The 26,746-nt window shown below is 37.9% G+C and overlaps 1 protein-coding gene across 2 annotated transcripts; it reads right to left on the reverse strand.

Moving 5' to 3' along the window:
• Positions 1-3,805: 3,805 nt before the first annotated feature.
• Positions 3,806-25,041, reverse strand: Lox (lysyl oxidase). 2 transcript variants are annotated; one of them, XM_021266285.2, is made up of 7 exons: positions 24,130-25,041; positions 23,628-23,736; positions 22,176-22,313; positions 21,460-21,616; positions 11,264-11,359; positions 10,810-10,925; positions 3,806-7,306 (listed from the first exon to the last, which is right to left on the reverse strand). In XM_021266285.2, exons 1-7 carry the CDS (start codon positions 24,686-24,688, stop codon positions 7,300-7,302), a joined length of 1,182 nt encoding a protein of 393 aa, XP_021121944.1. In that variant the 5' UTR covers positions 24,689-25,041; the 3' UTR covers positions 3,806-7,299. The 2 variants fall into 2 exon arrangements, with proteins under 2 accessions (XP_021121944.1, XP_021121943.1); XM_021266284.2 differs by having other exon boundaries at positions 24,088-25,038.
• Between the last annotated feature and the right edge of the window lie 1,705 nt (positions 25,042-26,746).

The following is a 26,746-nucleotide window of genomic DNA, read 5'->3' on the forward strand; positions in this document are numbered from 1 at the left end:
TTCTTGTGGTATTTATGTCCTGTAATATTCTTTGTATAAAATTGGATGCCCTGAAGTTTGGTGCCTATATATTTATAATTGTTGTATCTTTTTGATGAATTTTTTTCTTTACCAACATTTAGTGACCTTAGTTTTCGTTTCTGACCAAATTTGGCTTGGAGTTTATTTTGTCAGATATGGATTATTTACTTTGGCTGCTTTTGGAATCCATTTGATTGGATTGTCATTTTCCGTTCTTTTAATTTCAGTCTGCATATGTCTTTACGTTTTAGAAGAGGCTGTTACAAACAGCAAACAATTCGATTTTGATATTTTACAACCAATAAGCTAGCGTGCATGTTTTGATTGGAAATTTTGGACCATTTATATTCAGGGCTATCATTGAAAGCTATGTAAAAGTTTTGAGATAGGTATCTCTTTCACTTTGATATAAGGGTCTTTTTAGAGAGCAGCTTCTCTTGAGGATTTGATCCATAGTATTTCTCAGATAGGAAATGATGAACTGTGGTAACAGTGACCACACAAAGACAAACCAGACATGTAAGTGTAGTAGCAACCAATTAAAACCAACAACATCAATAATAATAGAAGGACAAAGACAATACAGAGTAAACTGAAATACTAAAAATTAATAAAGGTAAAAATATTAATAAAGTAATAAAAGCGAAAGTTGTGGGGAAAAGAACAAACAAAAAAAGGAAACATAATAATTTTTAAAAGGCCAAAAGAGATGGGAAAGAAAAAGGAGCAGTAGACTTTAAATTTCAATTAAAAGAGTACTGAAAATGTAAATAAAACTCAAAAAAATGGAAAAAGAAAAGCGAGTCCAGAATATTCCTCCATGCTGAAGTGTTCTGTTCCAACACCTCTAATATTAGAATTTACCAGGTGTGGAGGGGAGGTAAGGAATTGCACTGGAGGCCTGTTGTATTTCACCTTTGTTCCCATCAACCAGGTTGATGTTTCTGGAATGCTGCCTTCCGGCCTGTATTTCTAGGCAGGCTGTGGTTGATGGTGTAACATCTGCATTCACTCCAGAGGTTGTTTTTTGTTTTTTGTTGTTTTTTTTTGTTTTTTCTGTACCCTCACAGCTACTGCCAGCTCCATTACCTCCATGGCATGTTGGCCTGTTCAGGGTTCCACTCCCTTCATCGGCCCTCACCCAATGCAACTAGAAGCACACATAGCAAATGCATAAGCAGAGCTGTCCATTGGAAAGTGGGCTAAGCAAGCAGACCACTGACCTCTGTGCTGAAGAAGAGCAGCTATCGGAACTAAGCAATCTGTTGGGCTTGATCCTAATGCTTTGAGACTCAGCCCCCTCAAAAAACCATATATGATTGGTTTCACTTGTCACCACAGAGGGTGGTGCCACTAACCACCCTGTCTAGGCTCCCTGTTGTTTAAAATCCATGAATCTGACTGACCCCCCTCTTCTCCACAGCTGCCTTGAGTGGCTGTTTCTCACTGAGTCACTGCAGTAGGGTTTCCAAGGGATTCTAAGTTGTGGGTGTTCCATGATTTTCAATCTTCAGAGCAGCTCAGTCCTAAACAATAAGCTTCATCTCAACACGGCTCCTGGTGATAAACTCCAACATATGGGTAAGTGCAGCAGTGATTTCGTCTTCAAAGTTACTCTGCCAGGTCACTTTCAGAGAAGTCACTTTCAGACCAAATCTCCCTGCAGGACATATGCAACACCCACGGATTTCTGTCTACTAGTCTGTTTATCCTAGAGCTGCTGGTCCTCTCCAGGCTTAACTTCTGCTTGCAGATTGGGTTCTCTCCTCCCTGGGAAGTTGCTTGATGTTGCAGACTACTTCATACTTTTCTCTCAATAGCTTTCTGCTTCTCTGTGCTTAGTTTTCTGATCTCTTTTTTCTTGATTCCTGGAGCTCTTCCTCTCTCTCTCTCTTTGGAATATAGTCCCTTCGTTGTTGCTTTAACTCTTCTTCCTTGCACAGTAATACAAAAGCTACTTCTATTCCATCATCTTACCTGAAACCTGGAAATAAAGTGTCAGATATTTTCTGGTCTTGCAGCCTTCTCACCTCTCTCCAGCCTTAGTGAAATGAAGAGCGTTAAGGGCTTGTTCTGGATTCAGGTTTGGTTTAAGGGTGTGTTGTGATTCATTTTATCTTCTTTGCAGGTCACTCAGATGTTCTCCAGATCAATAAGAAGGATGTTTCAATTTTTTTTATTTTTATCCATGCACTTACTAGAGTAGCACTTTTAATTTCCTTCAGGAACTTTTCACAACTTGGCTGTTTGGCACAACGAGATCTAGTTTTTTGGCCTATCTCAGCTTTCCATGTGCATTCCTCACCAAGCTTAAGCATTTCTAGCTTTTGATAGCAACTGACATAGGACTCTTCACTTGAACACTTATGAGGCTATGGTAGGGTTATTAATTGGCCCAATTTCACTATCATTGTGTCTCAGGGAATAGAGAAGCCCAAGAAGAGGGAAAGAAATGGAGAAATGGTTGGTTGGTGCAGCATTCAGAACATACAAGTTTTCTATCTTGCATGGATATAGGTCACGAAGCCCCAAAACAGTAGTACATCAAAGATCACTGATCACAGATATAATACTGAAAAAATGTGGAATATTGTGAGAATTACTAATATGTGACTCAACTCAGAGACACAAAGTACATAAATGTTTGAAAGATGGTGCTGACATAGATGCTCAATACAGGGTCACCATAAACTTTCAATTTGTAAAAAATGCATTGTCTGTGAAGGGCAATGACATGAGGGACAAAACAAGGTATGCTGTGTAAGTTATCTAGAGATGATTTTGATTATACAAAATGGTGTAAGTTATATGCAAATAATATGTCATTTTATATGAGATTTGAGTGTCCATCTGCAATTTGATATCCAAGGAAGGTCCTGAAACAAACCCTTCACAGATACAGAAAGGAATTACATGCTTTTGGAGCTCAATATTTTCCAATAATATACAAATGCTATTTTACTCATTCCAATTTAAAAAAGGGTACAAATGCTATAAATTTAAGCTGAAAATCTCTATGATGAAAGCGACTTATTCAACGTAAATGTTAATTTTCTATTAATATCTATAGCAAGGATTAGAAATACCATATAGATAAATTAATAACACAAAAGCAGACAAATTTTCTGACAAAAAGGTAAGATCTGACGATCTCTGTCTCTGGTTAATGAGCTAAAAAGGAACACTGCTTGAAACATTGAACACTTACAAGACAAAAGAAATCATCTTTTCTCATTAGTAACAAAAGCATATTCAGATATTCTGCCTTGAGTAGGCAAGGAAAGCCAGAAGTTAGTGGTTTCCAACAACGCGGATGTTCTACAAGTCAAATTTGCAAATTTCAAGCCACAGTCTACATTTCGTTTTAGCTGAAGGGACTCCTTAAGGGTGAATTGTTCATGTAGATTCGGTTCATTAATTATTTCTAAAGTTTGGTATCTGTTTGCTCTCCTGGGGTTACCAGCATTCAGGCTAAACTGGTGGAAGTTTAAATAAGTACTATGATAGAAATGTTTCTGTTTATACAAATAACTTGCAGCCCTTAAGCAAATGTGTGTATATCCGAATGTATTCTTTGTAAATGCTATTCAAAGGATTATTTTTTCATTATCCATTGTGTCCTTAGAAGTAGCTAGTAATGGGGACAAGTTACACTTCATATATGTGTGATTCACATGATTGTATATACTTTAAAATATCACCTAGATATGTATTCATCCTAGACAAGCTCCAAATCACGTTGTTATTAAACAATTTGTTAATACAAAAGGCAGTTGAGACAAGCAACCATATATATAGCTTTAATGCTTTAACAGAAAATGAAATTCAGATCATTTATTTATATGTAAAAACAAATGACCACTATACACACTTGAAATCATTTATTCACGGTATTTTTATATAATCTTGCAATTATAGTATAGTCATATAATAAAAGAATATGAAATAGTAAAATGATAAATGAATATGAAAATGCAGACAAGAAAAATAAAAGCTCTTCAAAAAAGTTACAATTGTTTTACAAATAGGATTACAGAAATATTTGGGAGAAAGTAAAATCGCCTTAAAAACATACTACCAAATGACATGTTGCTTAGTTTTTAGCAAGTAGTTATATATATTAATTAAATGTTTGTCTCCCATGAGCTAACACTTAATGCATTTTACATTCAAGTTTAAATAATTCAGCACCATTTTAGCTTGAAGGACAAATGCAATACTTTGCTTTCAAAAGTGGCCCAGAACTTTGAGTACCTGGGAATGAAACAATCTATTGATTAAATATATTGATTGTGAATATAAATCAAAAAACAATACAGAAAAAGGTACTTTTAATCCTTTAACATACTGTTAGTTTCAAAGCAAAATTAAAAAAAAATATATCTTAAGATCAGGATTTCAATCTCCTAAAAATTATCTCTCAGTATCAGGAAAATCTTAGTACTGTGTTTTCTCTAAAATTTGAGCATTTGGAATGTTTATAAATGAACTATTTGTGAGATTTCAAAGAGCAAAAATCATTATTACAAATAATTCCTAGTGAATAATTAGATAAATTGTAAATAAAATTACCATATAAAAATATAAAGATTTCTGGAAATAGGCAAATTGCATATTCATAGATCTTATAGTACTGTTGAGAGACTGACTCCTAGTCTCGAAGGCCAAAATAGCTTTAAGCCAGACTGTGGTCTGAGTAATTACAAAACCACTAATGTGGCAGATAGTGAGCTTATTAAATTATTTTCCACTTATTTGCAGCCCTTATAGTGTAAAAGCTAGTCTCTTCTCAGTACTCAATGTTCTTTGTATTGTTTCCACAGCCTCTCTTAGTTTGGTAAGACTGAATTGTGTTCTCTCTTTTATTAAATGATAACCTTCACCTGCTAATCATTATCTGTGAATTTTGACATTTATTCAGAGAAAAGACCTCTTAAGGTTCAAAACTATTGAGTGTTAACACAAGTTTTTGTAAGTGTTTAAGGATGATGGTAAGGGAAGGAATGTTCCCAGAAAGAATAAACAAGAATCTCTAGCTTCCAATTGAAAAAATTTTTTGCAAAATCATCCAAATAGTAAATGTTATATTTAATAAATATTTCAGGGATTTGAATTTTTTTAATTATTAAAAATACATATGTGCATATAATTATTAACTTTTATTTTTATAAATATGGCCGTGTACTTTTAGTTGTTAAAATAAGATGAACCTAATGAGTAATAATGACATTTTTCATACTTATTGAGGTTGGAGACAATGTTGTATGTGTCCCAATGCCTAGCACGTGAGTGCTTGGTTTATATTAGGTTTTCAAATGATGATGAATGGATAGACAGATAAAAGACCTTATTGAGATTTTTATAGATGCATTTTCTCTTATCTATCCAAAGGCCTTCATAACAGTCTTAATTTTTGATGCAGGGGTAAAAAATTTTATGAGACAATAGATACTAAATCTATAGATGCCAGCAGTCTGGCTCAGTATTAATACTGACAGTAGTTTTTTTTAAGCAAGTATATTAAAATATCTCTATTAGAAAAGGATACAATTTGAAAGAGTCATTCTACAATCTTAGACTAAAAAGCAGTTTAAGGCAAAGAAGGTATCACATAGCTCAGATACTAGCTCAGTGAAAGTTCCATCTATATTTATTGGTAAGTGTGTGCAGGCAGATAAGGACCTTGTGTACCATTCCATCTATCCTTTGATGATTATCTCTTGATCATCTCTTGTCCTTTTATCATGCTGTGCACCCAGTAAGTGCAAAATTATTACTAGTAATTGGTGATGACTTTACAGATCTCTGACATATAAGACAGGATGCCAACTCACTTTTAAAATTTTACCTAATGTGTTCTGGCACCGCAAATACCCTGCTTGAGATTCAATACTAATTAAATATGGGAAAACTTCTGCCTAAGCACCACTAAATTAAGAGTCTAGTTTGATTTCTTTCTGCATCTTTGAGTTTAAGAAAAGATTTTCCAAATTCTGTTGTTGCACATAGTTTCACAGTTTAAAACAAAATCACAGCTGTCTCAGTCTGGAGTACAATCCTTGGTTTTACACAAAGTACTTTCTTCTCTTATTCATCAATCCCTCATATATGCAACACTCTGTAGTATGTACCTTGCTAATTTGGACTATATGTAAAAACACACGCACACAAAAACACGTATGACCAGTTCCTGAATATCCTGGAATGATAATTCCTGTATTCTGCCCGTACTATTGTTATCTATTGTGGATAATTAAAGATTCTTAGCATCCTTTTTAATAGCTGAACTGTTAAAAAATATAGGAGAGTTGAAGATCTTAACATGTTTTTCATTATCTTTTAACTATTTGAGAGACTGTGGTTTTGGTGTTTTCTTCTGATTTTTATGTCTTCAAGGAAGTTTTTTGGCTAACACTTCAACATGCTTAAATGAATATTATTTCTGAATGTATCACATCCCGGAAACACTTCCCAGTTACAAAGTTGTCCTATGTGTACTGGTTCCCAGAATGATAATTTCAAGAATGTCACATGAAATGTCTCTGCTTATAGAAAAAGTAAGAGTACAGGGGAGCATCAACAAATATCAGACAAGAATTGGACAGCTCAATTACCTAATTCCTTCCAAATAAAAGTTGCCTCAAGTGAAAATGAAACTGTGCACTTCACAGAAAGAAAGTATCTGCTAATTTAGAAAATGTAAACATAATTTTTATATAGGGATATAACTATCTGAATACATATATTGACATTTCTTTGCTAAATAATTTTTCTTGACACCAATAATATTTGTTCTTTCCACAGCACCAAATGTGTGCATATCTATTTAAACTGTAGGAGCATTTCTAAATTAATTTATCCTAAGACATATAATCCCATTATTATTATGTTTCACAGAAGTCTCAACACTTTAGAAAATAATCAGTTCAAAGTAATTTTGGTTCATTCATTAAAATACTATTTTCTCTTTTATACTATAATTTCAAAAGAAGTATACGAAGTTGGGATTTATTTGAAAGAACCAAGTATATAACTACAGAATTGAAATACTGTTGTTAATTCACAATGTGACTAAATACTAAAAACTTCCCAAATAGTGCTGATTTAATTGTTCAAAATCCAGTTATGTGCTTTGCTGTAAAATAGTCCAAACAAAAACTCCTTTCTTGTTTTCTGTTCTCTTTTTCAAAATATGTTAATCCTACTGAAGCTAATCTATTTTTTTCTCACTTCTGAACACCAGGCACTGATTTATCCATTGGAAGCTGGACTTGCTTTCTAATACCTAGATTGAGAAAACAAAATAAGACCAATTAGTAACCTGATAATATTATGAATGAGTATAACAGATAAATTTTAAGTCAACCTTTAAAAATTTTTATGTAGCAATTTTCCTCCACCTGAGCAACAATCACCTGGTGAAATTACCATTAATAAATGATTTGATGAAAGCAACTACGTCAATAGCAGAGAACATATGACTGATGTCTTAGTCTTGATATTTAGAGTCAAAGGCACAACTTCTGAAACAATCAAAAGTGAAGCAGGACTGATGAGACCAGGACCCCAACCAAATGAGTTCATTCTAAGGAACAAAGTGGCACATCCACTAAGAAGCAGAGTGATGGCCTCTGCATCTTCTTCCCTTAGCCCTTCTCCTGTATGGTTTCAGATGTAGACTGGGCCAAGACAATCAAATATTGATCACAGATCCCCATATAAGGAAGTAAGAATGCACTTAAGTCCAAATCATAAACTATCAATTTCCAAAAGAGTTCATTCTGCGAGAAGAGAACTTAAATGGAGTATTTTAGAATTGAAAGGGGCCTCAGATTCACCCGGTCCATACATTTTGTTTACAATGAGGAAAATGTGGGAGAGAGGATGTATCAGTGGCACACATCTACTTACTGGGTGGTTTTTGTGTAGCAGTGGAATGCTCCCAAGTATCTGGTTGGCATCAAAAACAACCAGGAAACTGAGAGTGATGGGAGCATTAAGTCATTAGAGTGGAAAAAGAGAATGAGGGAAGGAGGAGGAGAAAAGAATAGAAAAGAAAAAAGACAACAATATTTGCCTGGGAATCACACAAACACAGCCTCCAAACTGACCACGTGGATTTAGGCAAGTTATACCCTCTCCTCAAGACTTCAAAGACTCCCCAGAGCCTCCAGAATGAAGTTCAAACTTTTTAGCTTGCTTTTCAATGCTCCCTCTGATCTGGTCCCAGCTGATGGTTTCTATCCTTTCTGCCCACCTATCAACTCCACAAAACTAGTGCTAAGCCAAACCAGAAGAGTAACCTTTGCAAACATGCCCTACAATTTCCTCCCATTCTCTCATCGCCCATGACATTGAATCTTCCTGGTATGCCCCTCCTTATCCCAGAGTACTGCCTCAGCCTTCAAGGCCCAATTCAAACGAAAGTCACTCATGAATCTCAACTCAGAGAAATTGCTCCCTGCTCTGAACTGTGATCTCTAGCAGGGGAGACCCGAGGTGGAAATCAAAGCATCATTCTCCTGAAGAGAGAGCTTTTGTTTTAATTTTTACTTTTTCCTCAGGCAAGGGCTTTGCACTTTTCTCAGTATTTCCTACTCACAGGATACAAATGATCTTATACTTAAGAAACACTAACTGTAATTTCTCTTCTTCGTATTTTTATCTAGTTCATATTACTTATTAAAATTCCATCTCGACCAGTCTTGCAGTTTTAGTTAGTCAAGATAATGGGTAAATTAAAAATAATCACCTCTATGATGTAAGTGGCCACAGCAGGAGTCCCTCTTGTAAAGTCACAATTTTGTTGGAGTAATACAACAATTTTTTATTCTAAATATCTGAAAGTATCCAATTTAATAGGTTCTACTCAAAGTTAAAACACATCCCGTGTAGCAAGAGTTACCTCTCAAGACCTGTTCCTACTGCAATGTCATTAGTCATATTTCAGAGTCACCGAAGTTATTACAGCAGAAGTCCTTCTAACCCCACTGCATTTTGATTTACCCTCATGGAGCTTTTCATAATGCATCTTTATTACATGTATGTGCATGTTTCTAGCACTCCCTCTGTCTAATCTTAAATTCCTTAAGGGACAGAGTAAGTTAACTATGAAGTAAGTGGTGAGTAAGAAGTGGCAAGGCAGCAGGCCTATCTGTACCTGGCAATGGGTATGCAACGTTAGACCAGAGGGTAAATCCCAGGCACTATGGGGTGCACCAGCAGACAAAATTTAGCAAAGAGATTAATAAATAATCAATTGGAATTACTGTAAAAAGACTACAAAGGAGCAGTATAGGGGCTAGGAGTAACATATCTTTGGATTCCTCTCTAGTTTAGGACATTTACACCCATGAAGCAAAAGTGAGAGCAAGTGAATAAATAAATAGATAAGTAAATAAATTATGGAATTATAAAAAGATAACTAGTGAAGACATTAATTTTACCTTAAATTATTTTAGATAATATTACCCTGACATTCTGAGGGTTTGGGATATACTCTGACCAACTCCACAATCTATGGACCATAGAACCAGCCAAGTTTTCTGTGTCATAGGTCCAGAAAAATGTATTTGAATATATTTTTCAGTACTATCCCTCTGCTGTCATGGGCTTCATCTATCTCTAATGATGTGATGAAACTTATAAAGCACAGGCTCTGCTCTTTTTGTGAGGAGGAAAAGGGGACCCTTTATGAGGTGAGTTCAGCCCCAGCCATAGTGCATGGCTGTGAGAATGGACCACAGTCTGGCTTGGCTCCACATTCCCCAAGGCCAGGAACCTATGGGTAGGAGAAAACCTACACAACTAGTTTTAGATGCACCTGGTAAACTCTTAACTACAGACTCACGTGTGGCAAACCCCTATCCCAGTTTTTGTATGAAGCAAATGTTTCTACTGACGTTCTACTGTAGCTGTGTTATACTTTTTGAGTGACCCTGAGGGATCAGTGCCTCTCCAACATCAAAGCAAAGCTGATCCATACTCAGTAATGTTCTAATGATCTTTTCATTTTTGTGCAGCTGTCATTCTGGAGGAATATAGAGTTATGATTTATTACACAGCAACAACACAGCAGGCAGTGTTTATGGGGTGAGCCAAGACAGATGGGCAAGCAGGCAAGCCTACCCAACTTTCATTAATTATTTTTATCAAAGCACCTCCTGGTTAATATTTATATAGTGGAATTCCTTCTAAGATTTCATTCAAAAAAGTATTTCAGGACCACGGAAATTTTGAAGGAATTTCCACATGTCCCTTCCTTTTTTAGGATATTTCCTCAATACATGTGGTTCTAGAAGTCAAATATGTGAAATCTGCATTTTTACAGAACAGGAGACATGCTCTCTTCAGTTACATTCTTTAAAAAGTGATTTTCAAAATGTGCTTTAAATTTTAGGAATTTCTTCAGCACTCCTTCGGGGAGGGTGGGGAAGAGGCAGGAAAGACAACCTCTGGGTTCCTACAAGCACACCCCCACTTCATATTGAGCAGTCTGACATATTGGCCTCCACACTAGCTTTCCGGGTAAACACTGTGTTCTGTGTATCTCATCTTGAAAACTAAGCTTTAGGATGATTAAAACCTTGGTGCATCCTCTTTTCTCTAGCAATATTTAAAATAAAAAAGACAAGCTTTTTGGTAGTGCACACTACACAGCAATTTTTACCTTTGGCGTATTTACATGGAAGCTACAGCAGTAGAAACAGATACATACCATGTATAATGCCTGGCTATGAACTAAAATTATTTATAAACAAAATTACTTAGCTAGCCAAATAAACTTACGGTGAGATCGTGCAGCCTGAGGCATATGCATGATGTCCTGTGTACCGAATGTCGCAGCGCACAACATTGTTGCTGTAGTCTGATTCAGGCACCAGATAGCTGGGGTTGACACTGACCTGAGCAACACAAGCAGCTTCTATGTTAAAGGTTCATCATATGGTATACTGGTCACTTTCTATTTCCAAAGGGCTACCACAAGGGAATTATTAACAAAGGAGTTAGCTAAATCAGGCAAGGAAGGGAGTATAATTTAAGCAAGTAGTTAAACTCTGGAGACATGATAGAAGGAAACTGTTATTTTCCTTGAAATTATTTAAAATAAAATCATTTTACCTAGAAATCATCCTGAAGGACATACAATTGCTCCCCAGAAAATGATTATTTACCCTTTGAAGCCAGAGAACAGGCCTGTAGCTTTGCAATTAAATAATTACATATTTTTAATGACCTCTACCTTGAGAATGTAGTTTCCAGGTTGTACATCTGTAATATCAATCCACTGGCAATCTATGTCTGCTGCATAGGTATCATAACAGCCAGGACTCAACCCCTAAAACAAGCAAAATATTCAAATTTATGGTACGTGGTCAGCCTATGCTAAGGAATATGCTATTATTTGCAAATTAAATTATAAGTTAGTACTTAAAAGAGTTTGACATAAAACTATATATTTCATCTCCCTTGAGAAGTATAAATTACTCAGCTTTAAAGCACCTCCAACTAAAAAAGATACAGGACTAAAATAAGTAGTAGCACACCTCGCTTTTTAAAGTGTTTATAAATCACCAATGATAAACATAATCTTAAGGGACAAAATAGGCCCCCACCAGAATTCTAGAATATTATTGGTTCAGGAATAAAGATCATTTAGTAATTAACTTAGCTCAAATATCTTATTTACTCTCTCTAATTTTTCCCTCTTAAAAATTAAGTTCTTGTACTCTGAATGCTGTTATTTTTACACTAGATTTATAGATTTTAAATACTTATCCATTTCCACTCTACATTATAATTATACTATATACTAATTCAACTACAGATTAAAAGTCCCTAAAGGTAGAGACTAGTTGCATCTTTAAGTAGCTAACATTTATTAAGTATCACAATGTGCCAGAAACTATTTCAAGCATATTACAATTCTCACAAGTACATGAGGTAGATGTCAGTATTATTTTCATTTTATAATGAGGAAACAGAGGCACACTATGTAAAATAACTTACCCAAGGATATACAGCTAGTGAGTGACTGAGTTGGTTTCAAGTTTAGATAATCAGGGTCCAGAGACCCTGTTTTAAACTACTGCTTTATATACTTTCACATAATCCTTGAAATATTTTTGTTGAGCTGAAGGGACGGATGTATGCCTACATTGATGAATGTGACATCTCTCATTTCCTAAGATACTCATATCACCAAGTGAAATTGTGTCTTACATAGGCAGGGAGGAGAAAAACACCATTAAGATATGGTGCTTGCTTTCAAGAAAGTTACAGTCAGTTTTCTCCAGCTGTTATCTGTAGGTATATTTTTATTTTTATTAGTTCTTCACCAGAAGTTTTCACTGTTGTTCATACTCAATACAATCATTTAATTTCAGCACCCAAAACTCTTTTGGTACTTGATCACCAAAGATATAGCAAAATCATCATAGCATGCTTTACTAATGCTGGTTTGGCTGCAGTCATATTTCAAGAGAGTGTGGGGAGAACTGAGTTGTTACTAGCAAACAATAGCACAAACAGGCCAAACTCAAAAGCACTTGCCTCAAACAGTGAGAATTCTACTGCACTGCTATTGCCTGGACCCTTCCCTCAGGCTACATGTCATTAAAGTGTGCTGAGTAGTAAATACATCATAAAGAATTTAATTCCAGCAAATATTCTGGCACATCATACATACTAAGTAAGTCTCAGCTTCTACTACTACATTCACAATATTGTAAAAGATTCATTGGATTAGATGACTGTTTAAGACAGGTTTAAATAATACTACTTTCAAGTAAACAAAAGTACTTTTACAAATACTAGAATAATTCATATGTGGTGGTGCATGCCTGTAATATCAGCTACTCTGGAGGCCGAAATGGGAGGATCACTTGCACTCAGGAGGCTCAAGGCCACCTTGGGCCCACAGCAAGATCCTGTCTCCAAAAATAATAAATAAATATAAAAATAGTGAAATCGTCACTGTAGAATTACTCGGCTGGTAGAATTTAGGTATGAGTTTTGGTTATATGAACTGATAAAATCGGAATTACTAAGACTATTAAGCAAATAGGCATTGCTTGTATCCAAAGCCAAAATATAAAAATAGATTAGATATAGAACATTATTCCAGGCTATCTAAATTAGCTATTTGGTTTTAGCACAAAACTGTTTGCTATATAAGATTAATGGTTGTAATGTAACTATTTTTAGTTTTTATATATATTCAGTATGTAAATTTGTGATCTGAAAACACAGAAGTCATATAGGAATATAAAGAAGTTATACCCAGTTTTATGCTTGCGTACATTCAAAGAAGATTATAGTAAAAGTAATCTAAGTCAATAGATTTGTAAGGTTTGTAAAAAAAAATGTTTTCTTTAAGTGAAGTCCATGTTCAATAGTCTAATGAAGAAAAAGCACTACAATATAAAATGAAGTGGGGTCACCCCAAGCAATAGGGGAACTAGAAGTGCTGTAAGTGACTACAATCCCTGATTCAATCATTTCAGCTTAGAATGACTGTCCAGGGTGCATTTTTTCTTCAATGGGAACAATAAACTCCAGGTCCCACATATATGGGACCTGCAGGTAATAGAATGAAAAGTAAGTCCCTGTTACATCTCCTTTTCCTTAAATAACAAGTACATCCCCACCACACATCAAATTTAATCTTTTTCCTCTCCAATTGCTATTGCAATCTTAACTCAGGGAAAGAAGTAATGGTAATATTTAGGAAAAACCTAACTTCCACAGCCTTGGAATTTTCTTCCTGAGATGCCAGCTGCTGATGGCTTTGTAGCCTTTGCATATTCACTACTTCTGGCCAAGATTTGGGCTGGTGTAAAATTATAATGTCTTTTTACAAATTAAGAGATTCCTATGGAAATACTGACATGGCTTTTTAATGACACACATTTTCCAATTATAAGACATACAAACTGCTTAGTTTAGGGCTCTTTTAAAAAATTCATCTGAAGATATCTGCCATCAATTACACTACAGGTTTAAATATATGTTTGTGGAGAAAGAAACATGTTTTTCTTTTCTGGTTTGAATTAATAAAAAGAAACAATATTTAAAGAGCAATACATTTTAAGCAATATATTTCCTTTCATTTTGCTAACATCAACTACTATTCTGTTTTAAGCATAGTATATGGAAAAAATAGTTTGCAAGTGAGACAAGAAATACATTTTTTTTAAGACTTTATTTCCATTTTTTCCATTTCTCATCATTTTTTCCTTTCCCTTCTTTCCTTTCCCCTGTGCCTCCCACTACCCCTACCCCTTTGGACCTTTTATTCCTATTTTACATTATCGATTAAGAAATACATTTTATATAGTTATTTTTACCCAGTAAAAAAAATACAGATTGCAGAAATTGTAAGCCATTCATAAATTTTCAGACATCAAATTTCTGCTTTTCATTATAGAAAATAACAAAGACACTCATTGCCCTTCTTGATTGTGAGCAGGGGCCACAGGTGTAGCTGGAAATACTTCAAAAGTAATCTGGACCATCAAGTCATCACTTGCCTTTTCCCAATTATTTTTCATCTTGCCAAGATAATCCCAAAATTAAGCAATTAAAAAAAGGGGGGAGGCGCCTCTGGCTTCCTGGCTGTGCCAATACCTGGTTCCACACTACAGAGGAACAGGGTGTCACAAAGGCCATTGTCCTGAGCTCCAGAAGATAGAGCAGAAGTGAACAACAGAAACAGGGCCTCTCTAGGCTCCTTGATGAAAATTGAAGCCCACTAGAAAAGTGAAGAGAATCTCTGCAATAAAGGCACACCAGACCACCATACTTGGTAAGTTGGAGGGATCATCACCTCCCATCAGAACCTGGACTATGTTCTGCAGCTAAAACCTGCAGAAAAACTGTGCAGAATTCAACCCTACAGGAGGACAGGGAGCTCAACTTGGGACTTACAGCCAGAAATCTGCCTCAATCTCACAGGTCTGCTATTGGCTTGCTGAGACTCACTGACTTATATCTACACACTGCTGCCCACGTTGTCTATCATGACAGCAGAGACATACCCTGAAGGAGGCCCTTCATTTTTATTTTCAAAATTTTTTTTGTTCTTATTTTTAATTTTTATTTTTTCTACTTTTCAACTTTTTTCTTTTTTCTTCTTTTTTCTTTCACTCTCACTTTCTCATTCTCTTGCTGGCCCACATTGTTCTTTATCTCCCTTTTTATTCTGCTTCTGGCACTAATTCAGATTTCTTCTTTATTTTTCTCTTCTCTTTTTCCTTCTCTCGATTGTCATTAGCTTTAAAGGAAAGTAAATACAATTTCTAGCCTCCCTATTGATGTCAGGTTGCTCTGTTCTCATCTTTGTTCTTTCATTCTGTCTTTTCCTCTTGTCTTTAACAGTTTCTTAGAGTTTGCATGATCTTCCTGTGTCCTCTGGCCTCATTGCTAACCTTTCCCTATCCATCTACCTATCTATCCCTCCCTTCCTAACTCCTTCTAACTCTCCATCCCAAAGGGTAAAGTTGCTATATCGAAGAGCCTATTCACTATAAACATGTTGGGCTGGTCCTCAATTTTGATTTAATTCACACAGTTAAAGGTGACAGATTAATAACTACCACAAATTGTCACTCTCTAAGCTGTGCTTGATATTATGGTGTTGCTGTTTGTATCACCTGGGCTAAGGTGTTGTGATTGATCTAATCAGTTGTCCTTCCCAGTATAATGAAAATGAGATAGCCTCAGAGTCATTAGAGACTCAAAACCTAAAGACCAGCTAGATCTGGAAGACACCTCTGAGAAGCAATCATTCCATAAGTGTTCTAAATACAAGCAACAAAGATACTTACAATAAGCAATTTTGAAGCATTAAACCAAGGACAGTACCAAAAACAAAAATGAGAAGACATTTAAACAAGGCACAAACCCAGACTTCCAGCCCACCAAAGGCAAATTCTGGGGAAAACGAGGAGGAAAAGTCTGATAATCAACCACCTGGACACCCTGAACTGATAGCACAGGAGGTAACGAAACAGATGAATGAGGCTCTAGAAAAATTCAAAACAGAAATAATTTCCCAGATAACTAACCAGAGTGAAAGACATGATTAGAGGCTCTAGAACAGAAACAGATTAAAAAAAAAATAGATGAGCTCAGAACCATGCTGGAAGCCATGAATGCCCAACATAAGACAGAAATGGAAACCATGATCACCCAATATAGGAAAGAAATGGAATCCATTAAAGAGATTCAAACAGATATCTAGGAGATGAAAAACTCCATTGAAAGTATTTACACAGACTGAGTCACTGTGAAGACAGAATATCAGATACAGAACACAGGATTGCAGTTGATGACCATGAAAACAGATATTTCTTAAAAATAGTAAGGGACCATGAGAAATCAATCTAGCAGCTTCTAGATGATGCTAAGAAGAATAACATAAGACTGATAGGAGTCCACAGAAAAACAGGAGAAAGTACAATTGACATAAAAAAAACTGTTCACAGAAGAAATAGTAGAAAACTTCCTAGACAGATGTAGAAAATTGGACATACAGATAAGTGAGACATATAGAACTCCAACTAGCCACGATCAAAAAAAATCTATACCTAGATATACAATAGTCAAGATCCCAGAAACCCAACAGAAGAACAAAATCCTACAAGCAGTTAGAGAAAAGAAAAATCACCTACAAAGGAAAGCCCATCAGAATCACAGCAGACTTCTCAACACAATCCCTCAAGTCAAAGAGAGCCTGGAGTGAAGTATTTCAAGCCCTTAAAGAAAATAACTTCCAACCTAGACTGTTGTATCCTGCAAAATTATCTTTCAAAATCGATGGGGAAATTAGACACTTCCATGACAAAGAACACCTGAGAAATTTCATGAACACCAAACTGCCACTCCAAACAATTCTAAACAATATCCTAGAAAAAGACAATGAAGGTCACATATCCATGAGGCCCAACAGAGTGAACCCACCAGGCAAGGCAAGAAACTAAAGGGAAAGGGGGAAAAATAAAAGAGCCAACAACAGTAAAACATGACAAGGATGAGTTAATATGTATCAATTATAACCATCAATGTTAATGGACTCAATTCTCCAAACAGAAGAAATAGAGTGGCAGAATGGATAAAGAAGCAAAATCCAACACTATGGTGTATACGAGAAATACACCTAACTCAAAAAGAAATTCATAGACTGAAAGTAAAAGGATGGAAATCAGTTCCCCATGTGACAGAAACCCAGAAAAAAAGCAGGGGTAGCAATCTTATTTGCAGAAAGGGAAATTTCAAACCAAAACTAATTAAGAGAGACAAAGATGTTCACTACATTCTTGTGAAGGGAACAATCCAAAAGGAAGAGATGACAATCATAAATATATATGCACCAAATACGAATGTCCACAACTGTATAAAACAAATGTTAATGGACATGAAAAACTAAATAAGCACTAATACAATTGTAGTGGGGGTCCTCAATACCCCACTATCAGAAATAAACAGATCATCTAGAAAAAAATTAACAATGAAATTCTAGAACTGAACCAAGCTACTGAACAAATGGACTTAGTAGATTACAGAGTGTTCCACCCCACAAAATCAGAATATACATTCTTTTTGGCTGCACATGGGTCACTCTCCAAAATAGACCACATGCTAGCTCATAGGACATATCTACGTAAATGTAAAAGAATTTACCCCCTGTATATTATCAGACCATGGTGCAATAAAATTGGAGATCAATAACATAAGAAACCGCAATACCCCCACAAACACATGGAAATTGAATAACACCCTCCTGAACAACCAATGGGTCAAAGAGGAAATTAAAGAAGAAATTAGACAGGTTCTACAAGCAATTGATAATGCCAGTACAACATACAGGAATCTATGGGACAAAATGAAAGCAATTCTATGAGGGAAATTCATAGAAGTGATTGCTCATATTAGGAAAACAAAGAGAACTCAAATAAATAACCAATGCAGAACTTCAAGCTCCTTGAAAAAGAAAAGCATGACAAACCCAAAGCTCATACAAGAGAGGAAATTATAAGGATAAGAGCAGAAATCAATGCAATGGAGGGCTGGGGATCTAGCTCAGTGGTTTCACCGCCTGCCTTGCAAGCGGAAGGACCCGAGATTGATCCCCGGTACCAAAAAAAAAAGAAAAAGAAAGTAAAAATCAATGCAATGGAGATGAAGAGAACGGTACAAAAAATCAATGAATCAAAGAGTTGGGTTTTTTGAAAGAATAAATACAATCAATAAACCTTTAGCCAACCTTATCAAAAGAAGGAAAGAAAAGGCTCAAATCCATGCAATTAAGAACAGAAAAGTTGCCGGGGATTTAGCTCAGTGGTTCCACCGCTTGCCTCACAAGCACAAGGACCACAGTTCGATCTCCAGTACCAAAAAAAAAAAAAAAAAAGAACAGAAAAGTTGAAGTCAAAACAGATCCAGCAGAAATCCAGCGGATCATCAATACCTACTTCAAGAATTTGTACTCTAATAAAATGGAAAACACAGAAGAAATTGACAGATTCCTAGATATATACAAATCGCCAAAGTTAAATGAAGATATAAAAATTCTAAACACCCCAGTTACAATGAGTGAAATTGAAAACATAATTAAAAATTTGCCAACAAAGAAAAGCCCAGGTCCTGATGGCTTCACTGCTGAATTCTACACGACATTTAGAGAAGAACTATCACCCTACTCTTTAAATTCATCAAGGAAATTGAAAGGGAAGCAATACTTGCAAATTCATTCTTGGAAGCACGTGTTATTTTGATTTCAAGACCAGGGAAGAACCAACCAAAAAACAGAACTACAGGCCAAACTCCCTAATGAACATAGATGCAAAAATCCTCAACAAAACACCGGCAAACAGAGTACAGAGGGTCATCAAGAAGATCATACACCCTGACAAAGTCTGATTTATCCCAGGGATGCAAGGATGGTTCAACATCCATAAATCAATAAATGTAATACACTATATTAACAGAGCCAAGGACAAAAACCATATGATCATCTCAATAGATGCAGAAAAAGTATTTGACAAAATCCAACGTCCATTCATGATAAAAACTCTACAGAAAATTGAAATAGAAGGTCTTTATCTCAACCTGGTTAAAGCTATCTATGAAAAACCAACAGCCAACATCATACTAAATGGTCAAAAACTGAAAACTTTCATGCTAAAATCAGGAACAAGACAAGGATGGCCACTATCACCACTCCTGTTCAATATAGTTCTGGAAACATTAGCCACAGCAATTAGAAAAGAGAAAGAAATAAAAGGAATAAAGATAGGAAAGGAAGAAGTTAAACTGTCATTATTTGCTGATGATACGATACTTTAAAAAGAAGACCCAAAAAATTCCACCAAAAGACTTCTAGACTTAATTGACAGATTTAGTAGTGTAGGTGGATACAAGGTCAACACTCAAAAACAATAGCCTTCTTGTACACAAATAACAGACTCACTGAGAAAAAAATTAGGGAAACAATTCCTTTTACAATAGCATCCAAAAAAAAATGAAATATCTAGGAATCAGTCTAACAAAGGAAGCAAAAGACCTCTACACTAAAAACTACAGCACTCTGAAAAAAGAGATCGAAGAGGATATAAGAAAATGGAAAGACATCCCTTTTTCCTTGGTAGGAAGACCCAAGATAGTGAAAATGGCCATATTTCCAAAACTGCTATATAGATTTAATACAATACTGATTGAAATCCCAACAATACATTTCACAGAACTAGAGAAAACAATCTGAAAATTCATTTCGAATAAGAAGAGACCTAGAATAGCAAAAGCAATTCTAGGCAAGAGAGACATGGCAGGGGGTATCACAATCCCCATCTTGAAACTATACTACAAAGCTACTGTGACAAAAACAGCATGGCACTGGCAAAGAAACAGACCTGAGGATCAGTGGAATAGATTAGAAGATTCAGAAACAACTCCAGACACACTCAGCCACCTCATCAAAGGAGTCAACCACCCTCACTGAAGGAAAGACAGCCTATTTAACAAATGGTGTTGGAAAAACTGGATTTCAACCTGCCAAAGATTAAAACTAGACCCATATCTATCACCATGCACTAAGCTAAGATTGAAATGAATTAAAGATCTAAATATTAAAACAGAAACACTAAACTTGCTGGAAGACAAGTTAGTTAGAACTCTTGAAGACAATGGCATACGAAAAGACTTTTTGAACAAAACCTCAGCAGCATGGGAACTGGCACAAAGAATCAACAACTGGGATCTCATCTTATTAAAAAGCTTCTGCCCTGCAAGACAAACCACCAACAGAGCTAAGACACAACCTACAATGTGGGAAAAAAATTTTACCAGCTGTACTTCAGACAAAGGACTACTATCTAGAATATATAAAGAACTGAAAAACTCAGACCCCCCAAATACAAAGAACCAATCCAAAAATGGTCATCTGAAATGAACAAACATTTCTCAGACAAAGAAGTAAAAGCAGCAAATAAACATATGAAAAAATGTTCAACATCACTGGTCATTCGAGAGATGCAGATGAAAACAACACTGAGATTCCACCTCACCCCACAAAGAATGGCTGCTATCAAGAAATCAACCAATAATAAATGCTAGTGGGGGTGTGGGGAGAAAGGAATCCTCCATTGTTGTTGGGAATGCAGACTGGTGCAACCACTGTGGAAATCAGTATGAAGATGCCTCCAAGAAGTAGGACTAGAGGTTCCAGTTGACCCAGCTATTCCCCTACTGGGTATCTTCCCTAAAGAATTAAAAGAATCATACCACAGCGATATATGTGCACCCATGTTTATAGCAACACAATTTGTAATAGCTAAAGCTTGGAAAGAGCCCAAGTGCCCATCAACTGAAAACTGGATAAAGAAGATGTGGTTTTCTTATAAAATGGAGTACTACTCAGCCATAAAGAATGACAAACTAGAGACATTTATAGCTAAATGGATGCATATTATGCATATTGAAGCCATCCTCTTAAGTGAAATAAATAGGACACACATGTGTAAGTACCGAATAGTTTTCTATTGAAAATGTAAATAAGGATTAAAATGATTAAAACCAGTAATTGATAATTTGAAATAGCAAGAAAAGGTCCAAAGGTGTAGGGGAAGTGGGAGGGGATGGGGAAAGAAAACAAGGGAACGGAAAAATTCTAAGAAAAGGAAATAATGGAAACAAAGTCTTTGTAAATAGGGGAGGGTGGAGTGGGTGAAGGGAGCACAGGTAATGGGGAAAAAATAAGAACTAAGATTCATCATGTACAGGTACCAGTACCCAATAATAAATGTAAATGTATTGTATGCCTAAAATGTTCCAATAAAAGAATTTAAGGGGGAAAAAAGGTGGGAGGGAAAGAAATAGTGTGCTACTTTTTTTTTTAATCTCTAAAACCGATGGTTCCCTGATTTTGGGATGTCATCTTACCTGTGTGTGTGCAGTGCATGCAAATCGCCTATAATAACCATAGTCACAAGATGTGTCCTCAAGACAGAAACTTGCTTTGTGACCTTCAGCCACTCTGCTCTGTGTGTTGGCATCCAGCAGGTCATAGTGACTGAATTCATCCATGCTGTGGTAATGTCTAATATCCCATACAACAAAGAGATGATAAGTGGTCAGTTATGGACAGAGAAAACAATTAGGATAGTGACTTCATTGCTGTCTCATATATTTGTTTTTACATTAAAATTGAGGTCAAGTTTGTCTTCTTAAAAAGAGATTTCACACTAGATTTTTTTGCCCTCAGGCATAGAAATCTATCAAAATTGTAAGCTTTTAACTTTGCTACTAGGAAGAAAGACTTATATATAGTCTTTATTGTTATATGGTACTAATTAACTGTAGGTTATTTTTGGCTATAATAGAATAGACACTTGTAAAAATCCTATCTGTAGTATACTGAAATAAAGTTTATTGAAGTCAACTGCTGTGTCTGTTCAACAGTTAATAAGCTGGACATAGAATTTCTAATTCAAAAATAAGGTATTCAGTAGCTGATGGATTATTTTAAAGATGATTCCTTTGATTATGTCCAATAATATAGAAAAATTCTAAGTGCAAATAATGGCTAATATCGTCCTTATATTTATCATATCGATGATTATCCTGAAAAATGAAAGAAAAACTCAGCGTGTACTTACTGGTGACAACTGTGCCATTCCCAGGAATATCTTGGACGGCTTGGTAAGAAATCAGATGTTCCTTGGTTTTTCACTCTTTGGGGAAATCTTAATAGCACCCTGTAATCATAATCTCTGACATCTCCTCTGTATGCTGAACTGTGATTTTGAAAAAGAAACCTTATTATATTCATGGAATATTAACTAAAGACAATCTATAATCAAAATATCTCCATAATGTAGTAGTGACACCCCCTTCCCAACTAGGTGATTAGTTTCAAGAGGCTGGAGAGCTTATCTTTTCATCGCTGGATTCCAAGCTCCCTGAACAGTCCTGGAGTAGTCAGAACTCAGTGAACGTGTGGTGAATGAGTGAATTAATAACAACAATACAAACTTACAGAATTTCAAAGTAAAAACTCAGTAAAATTTCATACTAAAAATCTACATGTGAGAAACAAATTTTGTATCTAAAAAACCAATTCAAGTTTGACCACATTAATGAGCAAAACTGAGGAGGAAATTGTCCCAAATAAAAAATGATGCATAGATACTTATTAAGAACTTTGAATTTAACAAAATATTTCTTTGTTAACAGATGATTAAGATATAAAGTGAGGAATGGACTCTAAAAGAACATACCTAGACTTAGATAAATAATTTTGTAACTTCACTATCTTCAAAAAATGACATTAATGATATTACAGGGAGTTCTTGGCCTGAGTGACACAGGACTCAAGAATGAAAATAAGCTTGAATTTCTTCTCTTCCTTTAGCCTGATAATAACAAAGGGTCAACGTGGAAGAAAAGTAAAATTAAACACCACTGTGCTCCTCCTACTACACTTTCTATGAATATGCTTGAATATTATAGGTGACCTTATTTTATATGTAAACCTATTTACGGGACTGATCAAAACAGCTTTTGCTCCCTCTGCTGGTTTTCCAGCAGCAAACTCAAGAGAACCCCCATTACAGAATAGCTATTTTATTTTAGGACTGATACAAAAACAGAGTGGTTGTTCCTAATCTTATTCTGGCTGAAGTAATACCAAAACAACCCGGCAATCACAGCCTGCAACAAAAGAGGAAAGCTGCCTGAACCAGAAAGAGGTGCCACAGTGGCAAATTTGCCCCTGATCTTTTCAGAGCATATTAACAAGCTGTTCCATTACATTTTTTTTGCTACATTACTGGACAGTTTTTAATAGAAAGTTGACTCCAAAGTTTAAGAATCTTAGAAAAAGAATGTGAGGCTCCCAGGCTCCAGCATAAGGATCTGCTCCACCTCCCGATTTTGAGGCTCAGTTTTAAGCAGAACACTTGGTAGCATGCCTGAGAGGTCATGTACCACTTCCCAGCTGTTGCTCCACTTCCTAACTCTTGTCTGCGCTGAACAGAAGCAGTCAGAAGCCGGCACTAGGGCGACCCTAACATCAAGGCAGGGGAACAGGGCCAGAGACCCCAGCCCACCTGGCCAGACAGTTTTCCTCCGCGGCGCATCTCAGGTTATACATAGCCATCTTCTGCACGTATGTAGATGCCTGGATGTAGTAGGGGTCGGGCACCAGGTCCGGGAGACCTAAATGACAATGGGCAACATGGGCAGCAGTGAGACCACCCGGCGCCCCCTTACGCCTGCTCCTGGTTCCTACAGATCCCTTACTACCCTTCTTCCAATGAGACCCCAGAGTGGGGTGAGGGTAGCAGTAGAACTAGGGACATCCAAGCTGCGAAGCAAAGTGGAAAGAAAGCGGGAAGGGCCAGGAGTGGTCTATACCAGATTCCAGAGCCGGTTCTGCCGGCTGGGGTGGGGGTGGTGGGGGGTCGGATAGGGACCAGGGCCCGCCGCGCCCAGGCAGCCACAGCCACGTCGAGGAGCCACGTGACTGGGCACCTTGCACGCCTGTCTCCTGCCGAGGTGGGTGCTTACCATACTGGAAGTAGCCGGTGCCATACCCCGGACGGTACCTGCCTCCGGGCCGGGGCCTCTCGTACGTGTCGTAGTAGTTGTAATAGGGGTTGTCGTCGGAGTACTTGTAGGGGTTATACGGGTCGTCACCCACCATGCGGTCCACGTGGCTGGGCGGCCGCAGGGTGCTGATCGCCGGGAGCTGTGTCGGCTCGGTCCGGTTCCCTGCCCGCGAGGCCGCAGCGTGGCCCGCTTGGAACCAGCGGCGGGCGGCCGGCCCGGGGCGGCGGGGTGCGAACCCTGCAGAGCCCGCCGAGCGCGCCCTTGCCGCAGCCGTGCGGTTGTTGCGCAGGATCAGCACCGGCGTGCGGGGCTGCGGGGCTGCGGCGCCGTCTGCGGCCGGGGTGGCGGGGCTAGGGGCCCGGCGGCGCTGCGGCTGGTACTGTGACCCCAGGCTCAGCAAGCTGAACACCTGCCCATTGTTCTCCCATCGGATCCGGTGGCGCCAGGCGCCCTGAGCAGTCGGCGGGGGCTGCTGCTGGCCCGGGGCCTGCGGGGCGCAGCGCAGAAGGGGACAGAGCTGCAGCTGCCCCAGCAGGAGCACGGTCCAGGCGAAGCGCATCGCTGCCTCTGCCGGAGAGCCCCTCGGGAGGACCTGCCTCCGAGCAAACTAAGTCCCGGCCCGAGTCACGTGAAAGCGGGAGAAAGCTTCGTCCAGGGAGGCGGGCGGGGTGCGGCGTCGCCCACTGGAGTCCGCGTGGGCTGCGGACCCTCCCAGCCCAGGGGCGCGCGGACGTGGCACCGGTTCCTCCGGGCCCCAGGCCTGGAAGGGACGGGATGCGCGGCAGTCCCGGCAAGCGGGCAGTGTCTGGAGTGAAGGAAGGAGGGGAGATGTTAAACTTTCTGGCACGTTTGCAAAGTTACACAAGCCTTCCTGGCCCTGTTGCCCCTCCGCTATTTGTTCACGTAAGGAGATTGGAAACGTGCAGGCGGCTGCGCGAGCCCCTACCCCTCCCCCGCCTCCCCGCCCGCCCTCCTCCACCAGACACGTTGCACGGGGCGCTTTAAGGGGAAAGAGCAAAACGGAGCACACATCCCGAGACACACTCAGCTTAATCTGGGGCGAGCATGCAGGAATTTCAAAAGACTCAGACAGGCGAAGGCAGCCAGGCCATGGGCTGACGCCAAAATATGCATGAAGAAAAATGCTATTAGGTCACCAGCCCTAGCAAGGCCAGGCGGGAAGGCAGGAGGTGGGGAGGGTGCTCGGGCGAAAGTGTGTGTGTAGGGGGAGGCAGTTGTGACTCATGTTTATCCATAAAGGAGTTAACCAGACACATTTCCCAATGTTCACTCATTCGCTTTTATGGGAAGTGCCCTCAGCAAATAAACTCCAGGATATCAAATTTTGTTTTTCTGACTGTAGGTAATGTGAGAAATGGGTTACAAATCTGTTTCCTACAGTGAATATTTTAATAACCAAAAGTGAAATTTTACAGGAACAAAACTTGCTAATGCTGAAACAATGAACAAACCTATCTCTTTCAAAATGCCGGTCTGATTTGCACTCTGAGAGAAAAGGAGACATCCTCGTATCTCCATCTTCCACCGCACCAGGGAGTCTTTGGTCTGCCTAAGAGAGCTCTCAGAAAGCGTCTTCAAGCATTTAATCTGACTTTTCCACCTTCCTTCACCTAATGAGGTTTAGCTTTGAATTTTACAAATTTAAATCACCATTGTCAAATATTAAAAATCGAGTCTCCTGTGGTGTTTCATTTACCTTTTAATCTAAAGAAATGGTTTCAAAAGAAACAGACTTGGAGTCAGAATTTGGTAAAAAGAAGTAGGGGTGGTCAGAAGAAATATGGGAAGGTGGATAAACTATGCTGACTGGAGAGAGATGCTTAATAAACCAGTTACTCACACACAGCTAGGAGTTTTGCAGTGTGGGAAGCCTAGCAAAGAACACTGCTGCTAAATGCCTCATTTAAAACTACTGTACAAAACTAGATCTGGATAACTTTTTTACTGGTCTCATCATTGTGTTGTCTAGATAGATATATGTCAGTATCCACTTATCTCCATTAGCCTCTGACCTTCCGCAATTGATCAGTACTTTTTAGTACTGTGGACATCTGCTGCTTTCACGAATTCAGATCCATTTTTCTTTTCTTTCTATTGAGGACAACTGTATGTTCTTTAGGAAACATCTTCTCCCCAGTGGCATTCTGCAACTGACTGACCATTCATGAGTCTTCCCTCCAGGTGTGGTCATGAGATCCTGATCTGGCTAACCAAATTGACTTGCTAGACTTTGAATCTCAAATAGAAAGACAAATGGTCAAAAACACTGCTTCTTCCACTACTACTTAAAAAAGGGTTCCATTAGGTCTTAGTATTATGCAGCTCCTTTGATTGTTTCAGTCTAGTACATTCCAAGACCTAGTATTTCAGCTTTTCCTTCAATTTTTCCAATGCATTTTTTTGTGGCTTTCCATAGTCAGATTCAATTACTGCTTTCTGCCACCTAAGAACCTTGACATGCTGAGGAGGTTGTGGCTGGTTCTCTGAGCTAATTAAACCACATGATTCTGGGTCCAGGGTGATGGATCTGTCTTTAAGTCATATTAGACTTGCTCTGCCCATGACCATGCAGCATCCTTGGTCACAAAGGGAGATT

This window comes from Heterocephalus glaber, unplaced genomic scaffold (assembly GCF_053883595.1).
Source record: "Heterocephalus glaber isolate CG9 unplaced genomic scaffold, H.glaber_assembly_v1.0 deba00001463, whole genome shotgun sequence".
Classification (NCBI taxonomy): domain Eukaryota; kingdom Metazoa; phylum Chordata; class Mammalia; order Rodentia; family Bathyergidae; genus Heterocephalus; species Heterocephalus glaber.

Bases quoted from the DNA above. Each gene is read 5' to 3' on its own strand.
- Lox (XM_021266284.2), bottom strand. From the start codon at position 24,688: ATGCGCTTCGCCTGGACCGTGCTCCTGCTGGGGCAGCTGCAGCTCTGT. The intron at 21,617-22,175 runs GTAAGTACACGC...ATGGGATATTAG, and splicing joins GAATGGCACAGTTGTCACCA to ACATTACCACAGCATGGATG. The intron at 10,926-11,263 runs GTAGAGGTCATT...TGTGTTGCTCAG, and splicing joins CTGGAAACTACATTCTCAAG to GTCAGTGTCAACCCCAGCTA.